This window comes from Bombyx mori, chromosome 5 (genome assembly GCF_030269925.1).
Source record: "Bombyx mori chromosome 5, ASM3026992v2".
Classification (NCBI taxonomy): domain Eukaryota; kingdom Metazoa; phylum Arthropoda; class Insecta; order Lepidoptera; family Bombycidae; genus Bombyx; species Bombyx mori.
In genome coordinates, this window is record NC_085111.1 from 8464768 (window position 1) to 8475216 (window position 10449).

The 10449-nt window shown below is 39.9% G+C and overlaps 1 protein-coding gene across 2 annotated transcripts in view; it reads left to right on the forward strand.

Moving 5' to 3' along the window:
• Window positions 1-8869, forward strand: part of LOC101742310 (lachesin) — a 36422-nt gene extending 27553 nt beyond the window's left edge. For both annotated transcript variants that reach the window (XM_012693892.4, XM_062668647.1), the window contains 2 exons: window positions 5636-5806; window positions 6743-8869. In XM_012693892.4, the coding sequence (XP_012549346.1) occupies window positions 5636-5806; window positions 6743-7089 (518 nt within the window). In that variant the 3' untranslated portion in view covers window positions 7090-8869. The remainder of the gene's footprint in view (window positions 1-5635; window positions 5807-6742) is intronic.
• Window positions 8870-10449: the final 1580 nt, after the last annotated feature.

The window sequence follows — 10449 nt, forward strand, 5'->3', positions numbered from 1 at the left end:
TAAGAACGGTTAGCTGGTAGATAACTCAATTGTTGAGTTAAGCTCGCCATTTTATAACTTTTCGCAATTATTTTACTGTCTTAACTGTGTGTACAATAAAGAATAAAGATAAATGTTTTTTTGTAAAAAATATTATTCTTGTTGAGATATTAGTTCATTGCCATATCGGCACTGATTTCCTAATTACATGATTGATTCAAAACACTTGTAATTTATCAACGATTTCTATCATAAAGAAGGATATCGTGTCATATCATTAAAATCAACCTTGCAATTTTCATGAATTTACGTAGGTACGTTACGTAACCTTGCTTTCTAAGGCATGGGTAATTGTAACGGCTACAAGGGCCGGGTCATAGTTATTGCAATGTATTTGAGACCTCAACTTCAATGCGTACAGCGGCTTTAATATTAGGTTATCATCTCCGTCAAAAAAAAAAAAGATGTGTGGTGTCGTGGGACACCGGATAGGAACGAAGTTCCTTATTATAAAAATATTAATTTTAAGTTCTATTCGAGGTATAAAGACAGTAATTATTCGGGTATACATTTTTTATTATGATTTTTTTATTGAAAAAAAAAACTACTTTTTTCACTACTTTTTTTCGATTTTATTCACAATGATTTATAAAAATATATAATAAAAAAATGTTATTTTTTGTACGTTATTACAAAGCTAAGTCTAATAAAAATCTTTCGTTACGGACGTTTTTTCCCAGTTACGGTACCCCTCCGCATCGTCCCATAAGGAACTTCGTTCCAAAAACTCACGATAAACTTCCAGGTTTATTTTTTTACAAGACAATCCTCTCTGAAAATGAGTAGTAGAGAGTAGGTAATGAGTCAGATGAAGCGAACCGAGTTGTAACTTCGCATTCGCTCTACAGCCGTCGGCGGTTTCTCAAAGTTCCCCATTCGGCAGTTGTCGCGTGAAATTTACGGGTTAATTTTCAATGGGAACGAGTTTTGAGCCACTCGAAATTTAGGGTTCACATTATTACTAGCTTTTCTGCCAGGAATACAGATTGGGGCAAGATTGCGGTAAGTTATTTTTTAATTCAGTCGAATTAGAAGACATTTTCTAACGCATGGTTTTAAACCACAATATTTTTACATAATAGGAATTCATAGAATTCCTTTTCATCCTAGCCTAAAACTGACGTGCTATTATCAATTTTCTGAAAATAGCTCGCTTATCAATCATATTTTGTATTCTTCTTTTTGCAACGAGACTGGTTACACTTCTATTTACATACATCTGATGATTGAGATTTTAGTTGAAGAATCTTAAATATTCTAGACTACGCTACAACAACTTGATTGGTTTAACCAACCATTTCAGACCCAAATGCAATATGAAAGCATGGTTTGCTAGTCCATTTTCGGTTCGACAACAGCTTTGTTTGCTTTTAAGTCCATTACGCACAGCTTACAGTGCGGAAGATCTCTTGGGAGCACTAGTTGCGATCCTAATAATTTCTGTAGAATCATCAATGCCAGTAATCTTATTACTCAGCTACGACCCAAGATCTAATTTTGGTCTGTAATGCCAATGTAATTAGTAACATTTTAATCCAACGTCATGAGTACGTCCAAAACCTTGAATGATAAAACAAGTAATAAAATATAAAAGACAAATTTGCCTTTTTGATTATGATTCTTTCGAAATCCTAAAAAGTTTCACGAAACAATTCTAACGCTACTAAAAGCCTCGTCAAAATATTGCTTAAACTAGCCACGTGAACAATGCTGCTTTGTATCGATCGCGTTAATTTCGGCTGAGCTTGAAGCGCTAATTATTAAAACGCATTAAGGTCACAAGTTGTTTTACGTCTACGTTATGATCCATGGACGGCTTTGTTGACGGGCCAGCTTTTGTTAGGCCGCGAACTTGTGCCCGGTGACTGGCGCTTTCACTCTGGCCTGTCGCAACAGCCAACCCGAGAGTACGAACCGCATAGGGTCGTCATTTTCGTTTGTCATCAATCTATGTTAGGGCTTCTGACATGCAAGTGTTAATTAAGCAAGCCTCACTCGAACGTAATTAAGAGTATTACAATGTTATTTTAGACTTTAATTGAGTTGAAATTTCTTGTAATATTGTACGAAAGCGGAGAGAGGTTCGGGTTTGTCGGGTAATTTTGTTTGAAGGCCATCTTCGACGCACATCATAAAGCCAAAGTACACTAGAGAGGAAGCAAGCCAAAGTTTCGATCGGAAATGAAGATTAAGAAAGGCGTTGCCGATGTTATCATTTTCGCAAAAAGTTTTAGGCGTGCTATTTTAATTAACGTACATAAATGTGTTGTGAAATATGGCGAAGGCAGTTAAACTCCGCAAAATATTGTCCCCTCACATATTTTATTGCTGCTAATAAAACGTCGCACGGTGTGAGGTATGCGTTGAACACCGCCGGTGCCGCAATGTTTCCAAAAGAAAGCTAGTCTCTTTATCATTTGCGGACAACAGACACTCGAGGCTTACCGCAGCTCGAAGGCGGTAAACGACATACTTATGTACCGCAATGTAGTCGTACGACTAAAGGGTCTATGCGGAAATTTCGACGATTTTGTGCTCCTTGAAAAATATCGCTCTCCCAACGATAGGCTATTGTTACCGCCCGATTAGCCTCCTCATGTCTCTAAGCAAACTGTATGAGCGTCTGATCTACAAACGCCTCAGAGACTTCGTCTCATCCAAGGGCATTCTCATCGATGAACAATTCGGATTCCGTACAAATCACTCATGCGTTCAACAGGTGCACCGCCTCACGGAGCACATTCTTGTGGGGCTTAATCGACCAAAACCGTTATACACGGGAGCTCTCTTCTTCGACGTCGCAAAAGCGTTCGACAAAGTCTGGCACAATGGTTTGATTTTCAAACTATTCGACATGGGCGTGCCGGATAGTCTCGTGCTCATCATACGGGACTTCTTGTCGAACCGCTCTTTTCGATATCGAGTCGAGGGAACCCGCTCCTCCCCACGACCTCTTACAGCTGGAGTCCCACAAGGCTCTGTCCTCTCACCCCTCCTATTTAGCTTATTCGTCAACGATATTCCCCGGTCGCCGCCGACCCATTTAGCTTTATTCGCCGACGACACGACTGTTTACTATTCTAGTAGAAATAAGTCCCTAATCGCGAAGAAGCTTCAGAGCGCAGCCCTAGCCCTAGGACAGTGGTTCCGAAAATGGCGCATAGACATCAACCCAGCGAAAAGTACTGCGGTGCTATTTCAGAGGGGAAGCTCCTCACGGATTTCCTCCCGGATTAGGAGGAGGAATCTCACACCCCCGATTACTCTCTTTAGACAACCCATACCCTGGGCCAGGAAGGTCAAGTACCTGGGCGTTACCCTGGATGCATCGATGACATTCCGCCCGCATATAAAATCAGTCCGTGACCGTGCCGCGTTTATTCTCGGCAGACTCTACCCCATGATCTGTAAGCGGAGTAAAATGTCCCTTCGGAACAAGGTGACACTTTACAAAACTTGCATAAGGCCCGTCATGACTTACGCGAGTGTGGTGTTCGCTCACGCGGCCCGCACACACATAGACACCCTCCAATCCCTACAATCCCGCTTTTGCAGGTTAGCTGTCGGGGCTCCGTGGTTCGTGAGGAACGTTGACCTACACGACGACCTGGGCCTCGAATCAATTCGGAAATACATGAAGTCAGCGTCGGAACGATACTTCGATAAGGCTATGCGTCATGATAATCGCCTTATCGTTGTCGCCGCTGACTACTCCCCGAATCCTGATCATGCAGGAGCCAGTCACCGTCGACGCCCTAGACACGTCCTTACGGATCCATCAGATCCAATAACCTTTGCATTAGATGCCTTCAGCTCTAATACTAGGAGCAGGCTTAGGGACCCCGGTAACCGTACTCGTCGAACTCGACAAAGAGGTCGACGTGCAACCTAACCCATGCATCAGCCCGCTGAGTTTCTCGCCGGATCTTCTCAGTGGGTCGCGATTCCGATCCGGTAGTAGATTCATTCGCGAAGCAGCTACTCTTGAGTTGTTAGGTCTCCTTCGGAGGCGCTCGGGTAGCTGTTAGCAAATCCCACCCCTCCTGGCTGAGCCTTTGCTCGCCCACCTGTCCTGGTGAAACTGGAAAGGCCTCCGGGCCACCAGTAATCCTTCAATCATAAAAAAAAAAAAAAAAAAGGCTATTGTTTGGAGATGGTTTTTTTTTTGTACAACCTCATATCACAATAGCATCCTCAATTATTTTTATGAACTGACGTTACACTGTTCTACATGGTTAAGGGACGATTCTTTTGAGACCCCGTCATAAAAAAGGCGAATCCGGTTAACCGAATATACGAGAATTGACATTGAAATTTTTCGAATATTGTTAATTTAAGCAAATCACTAATGGATTCTACTTTCCTTAGTAGCAACCTACACTATTATCACAAGCTTCTGTGTGATTTTAAAGCGGGTGAGGATTAGGAGACACTGTTCGTAGAACGGATGGCCATTGGGGCTGGAAAGTTCCTGAGTGGCGACCGTGTACCGGAAGACGTAACGTGGTTAGGCCTCCCACAAGATGGACCAACGACCTATTGAAGTTCGCGGAGATCCACTCGATGCAGGCAGTGCAGGACCGCTCTTTGTGGCAAGGCTTGGGGGAGGCCTATGTCCAACAGTGGACATCTATGGTCTGATAGAATAGAATAGAAGATTTTATATAGAGTCCGTCTTTCTATGCTGTCGTAGGTGTTAGCAAAATCTACATAGATCGAATGAATACGTTGTGCATACTTCCATCTTTTCTCCATTAACTGTTTCAGAGTAAAGGTTTGGTCGACTGTGCTACGATTACGTCTGAAGCCACACTGATAATCCCCAATGATTTTGTCTGAATACGGCTCTAGTTTTCTTAGTAAAACGTAAGATAATATTTTGTACGCTGTAGGTAGTAAAAGAATTCCTCTGTAGTTATTGCATTTCTTCCGCCTGCCTTTTTTGTGTGTCAGGAAGATGACCCCCTGATACCACTGGACAGGTTGATGTTCGGATTCCCATATCCATTTAATAAGGGTACAGTCTGGACTGCTAACTAGGCTTTTCCGTATTTCCAAAATTCAGATGGTAGGTTGTCAGTGCTTGGCGCTTTGTTGTTCTTAAGCGTCATAATAGCGTTTCTGATTTCTTCGAATATTATTAATATTCTGGGGGAGACTAATGCAGGATCGGGCTGTAAAATGGGTGCACGCGGGTGTACCGTAGGGACACTGTCAGCCAGTAGGGAGGCTGCCCAGTAGGGAGGCCTAAGTACCGCTGTTCTGACGCTGTGGAAGGAAATTTACGTGAGCTCCAAGTGTCAGATTAGCCAGGGATTGCGCAGCGCTGGATTGAATGGTGACGTTTATTGTCGGAGGCCAAGACTCACTTCGGGGTCATTGCTCCAGCGCAGTAGTAGTAGTAATTAATGGATTGTTCTAAACATTTGCGGCAGTCTACATTATAAATATTATTATTTACCGCATTCTTACCGCGAGTTTCAGCTTACTGTGTTCATGGCACTTGCAAGAGCACACAAATCACTCGTGAAATGTGAGGACCGTGGTGGGAACCCGTTAATAGTTGTGTTTATAATTAACCGATTTGTTCTTACAGATGAGATGGTAATATCATCCAGCAAGTACGAAGTGATGAACACAGTTATAAGTTCGTTTGAGAGTCGCATGGCTTTGACTGTCCGAAGATTGACAGAAGAAGATATAGGCGGTTACCGGTGCGTTGCGAAGAATTCTCTGGGCGAAACCGATAGCCTCATTAGGATATATGGTCAGTTTTCTTTCTTAATGTCTCTTGGTCTATATTTGACGGTACTTGTCAATTATGAACACGATAGTGATATATGGTTTTATTTATTTCCTTAATGACCCGCCAAATTAGGGGCTGCGATGCTACGTAGGCGATTATTTGTCACAACTCTTTTTATGATTATTTTTTCATTATAATAAAAATGTGGCAAAATTTCAGATTATTCTAAATATCCAGTATACTGATAACTGCACATATATTCAACGACTACAATAATTGAAAATATAGCCGTACTAAAAAAATATTGGGACTAAAAGTATACAAGTTTTTTTTTTAAAAACCGAACTCGCTGTGCCTCTGTCTGGTCATGGGTCTAGTATGATAACGGGATATAATCAACCAGCTATCTTTGCTTTAAATTCTCTTCATAAATTATGACAAAATTTAAAAATTCAATTTTTGTGGTAGTGATTGATGGGAATTTTTTGTTGTTTCCACTTCGGAAACCGAATTATTTTCGATGTACAGAAATAAAAATTACACAATTAAAAACTCTTTGGACAATATATCTTATACCTTTAAACGAGCAGTTATTGTATATTAATATATACAATTATAATCTGAATCACGGAAACGGCTCCAACGATTTTCATAAAATTTAGTACACAGGGTATTTCGGGGGCGATAAATCGATCTAGCTACGATTTATTTTCAGAAAATGTAGTTTTATTCGTGTTTTCAATAATCAACTCTTCCGGACATCTATTGGCGAATAATAATACTATTTTTCTTAATTGAGGGCAACTAACCGCTTTAAAGAAACAACAAGATGGCGTTATCAAAAAAAATATGAGCAAAAGCTGGGTCATCATCTAGTGGATTTATAATAAAGCGTAGATTATTCTGACCTAGCTTGCGTGATTCATTTAATGTCACTACAAAGATATTCTCTTCCAGAAATTCTCGGTCCAACAGTCAGAAACACGAGCCCGGTAACGAGGAGAGGAGACCTCAAGTACTCCACTCCCATAGAAGATCCCGACGAGCAGTTCGGTTCCGCCGAACGCTCTGACGACGAAGACGAGACCACTGACGTCACAGATCGGCTTCAGTACCAGACCAGGAATCGTACAGTACAACACACAACGAATTCGGCACACGAACAAAAACTAAGCAACAAAGTTAGGAAAATTAGCAATAAATTCGAAATTAAATCTGGATTTGAAACGAACAGCTGTTGCCGCGTACATTCCTATAATTTACATATCGCGATACTAGTTTTAAACTTTTATGCTTATAATTGAAACTCACGTATAGAAGTTTTTACAATTTTAATGGCGCCAATGTTATTTTATAAAGAAATTTTTGTGAATTAATTTGTTGAATATGAAACTGAAGGAAAACGTGCATATGAAATAGGTTAAATTTAAATCGGGAGCAAAACATTTATGTATTAAATTACTAATGGGAACGGCTAACGGTAGGCAGCGGCTTGGCTCTGCCCATGGCATTGCTGAAGTCCATGGGCGACGGTAACTACTCATCATCAGGTGGGCCTTATGCTCGTCTGCCTACAAGGGCAATAAAAAATAAAAACTTCGCCGCAAATTTTATCAATATTATATTTTTTCCAATATGTAGTAAGTACTCATTTTGCAGGGGAAAATAAGTTTATCAACTCTAGGATACATAATCTGCGACCATATTTCTACCCAAGGTGGGTATCTTGAGACATGTACAATAGCTATCCCACCTCTGAAACTGGAATATAAATCTAGATTGTGGCAGTAATAGGCAGGATGGTGGTACCAACCCGTATATCCTTCATGTGTTCAAGGTGGAGAATCAAAAAAAATGATTACAGTTATCAATACGTTATACAATTTTGCGGGGTATCATAGTAGACAGTAATGTGAGGAGGGAGGGTCCTTAAGACTTTGATGGACTGTACGAAAGAAGATATGTGAGAGAATTTTTTATTTTATTTTTTATTATGTGTTAGATGTGTAGATGAGCTGACAGCCCACCTGATGTTAAGTGATATAAGTTCTAAGATCTCAGTATAGTTACAACGGCTGCCCCACCCTTCAAACCGAAACGCATTACTGCTTCACGGCAGAAATAAGCAGGGCGGTGGTACCTACCCGCGCGGACTCACAAGAGGTCCTACCACCAGAAGTGTATGAGTGCAGGCATGGTATGAAAGGAAAAAGAGGACATGCTGCGCCGGCCTCACATCTATATCTATACTAATATTATAAAGAGGAAAGATTTGTTTGTTTGTTTGTTTCGAATAGGCTCCGAAACTACTGGACCGATTTGAAAAATTCTTTTTCCATTAGAAGCCAACATTGTCCCTGATGAACATAGGCTACTTTTTTAATTTTTTTTTTTATTTTTTTTTTTTGTTTTCATGTGTGTTTTAATGTTTCCGAAGCGAAGCGAGGGCGGTTCGCTAGTAGTAGGATAAAGCCATTAATACATACAATTCATAAAATAAACACATAACATATACACATACAACATAAAAACAACACAACACAATTTAGCTGCTCTTTTCATCTATGCATATATAAGTACAAACTATAAGCCTTTTATATAATTAATTGATTACTAAGTGGATTGAAAATTGTTATTGATGACAAAGTTCCGTTAGATATTAAGCAATATTGTATTGGCGACGTATCGCGTTATAATTTACTAATAACCTCCCCAATATTATAATGGGGTGTCCGTAGGCTCTTTGATTTAATGGAATATAATTTAATGCAACTACAGCAACTAAATTGATATGTTAGAACAATAAATGTCTGTGAACACTTTCATATGTATATTATGTGTAATTATATAATACATGTACATAATATGTGTACATTATATTGATTCTTAATCTATGCGTATTATACTGGAATTGTGATTTGTATTATAAGATTCGCTTCAATATTGTATGTTCTGTACTATTTGCTAAACATTGCTATCTAATGTACTACTTACTATATACTACTACTAATCAAATTATCCTAAATTGGCGTAAATCGCTAGAAGTGCAAAATACTAAGTAAACGTTGTTAGTGAATTGTAAAACTGCGTTTTATTTTCTTACACTTGTTTTTAATTTAAAAATTTTTTTTATCATTTAAAGCTTTATTTATTGAAATTCTTAAGGCTTACTGCACATAAGTTTTAATCTGTCCCATGTACATTGCTAAAGCTAGTTAGATGCAGGATATTATGAGTATTTAGTATTAAATTTTAAACTGATGACAGACGGCGCGATCACGCGTCACAATCTAAATATGGCCACCCAACTTAGGACATGAGCCCGAACATTCAATTGTGTTCTATAACGGCTATTCCCTGTTCCGACCGGAACGGATTAGTTCGTGGCAGGAATAGACAAGACGGTGATAGGCACCTACGGCTTTCAATTCGTCCAATGAAAAAAGTATAAAAAATTCACGACATATCGATATCGATTCAAAAAAATAACCCTGATAATTCATTGACAATATTGGTGGTAGGACCTCTTGTGAGTCCGCTAGGGTAGGTACCACCATCTTGGCCATTTCTGCCGTGAAGCAGTAATGCGTTTCGGTTTGAAGGGTGGGGAAGCCGTTGTAACTGTACTTGAGACCTTAGAACTTATATCTCAATGTGGATGGCGCATTTACGTTGTAGATGTCTATGGGCTTCATTAACCACTTAACACCAGGTGGGCTGTGAGCTCGTCCACCCAAAATAGCGATAAAAAAAAATTATGTTGATGAAAATTACTGCATAACAAAGAACTTTCCGAATGTTTTCTTTCACACTGAACTGAAAAATAAGTGTTAAGTCGAACATGCGAAGTTCGAAGCAACCCCGCTTGTGGTTTAAATAAAGTCTCGAGTCGAACGTGGCGGATTACCCAACATCTTCCCTCATCTTCATTATACGGCAGGAACTTTACCATTTCAACGCGCCTGCCGACTCCCACGCGTCTGTTTTGTTGCTATGTATGCAAATTAGTCGCCTTAAGTTTCACAAACAAATAAACTTTTTGGCAACGCTAATACCGTATGACTGTGTTTCGGTATTGCCGTCCTTGAGACAACCTATTTAAGTGTTATATGTACCAAGGAAATCGATAAGATCGTTAAATGCGACCTTAAAGTTAATGCGTCTGTTTTTTTTTTATAAATCCTTCCCATAATTTATTACTTAATGTCGAACGAAGGAAAATGAAATAGGGTAGGGCGAGTTTTATCCCGCACGGATATCATCACCCTGGCTATTTCTGCCGCGAAGCAGTAATACTTCCCGATTGAAGGGTGGGGCAACCGTCGTACTACAAAAAGCTGACACTTAGAACTGATGTCTTAAAGTGTGTGGCAGCATTTACGTTGTCAGTTTCTGGGCTCTCGTAAGCACTTAATATGCTGACCGTGAGCTCGTCTACCCATTAAAGTGATAAAGAAAGAAAAGTCATGAAATAAATCTTTGTAGTGAATAAAGTTGAGGGTGAAAGAGATTGCCTTGGCCCTTGGTGAGACCAAGTAATGATACTGACTAGCCTGTCTACGACCTCTTTTTTTTTCTTACCTAAGTAGCTGCCAGTGGTCTCGAGTGACTATTCTTGACTTCACTGTGGGTGGGTGGGCTATCTCACGCGCTCAGCTTAAGAG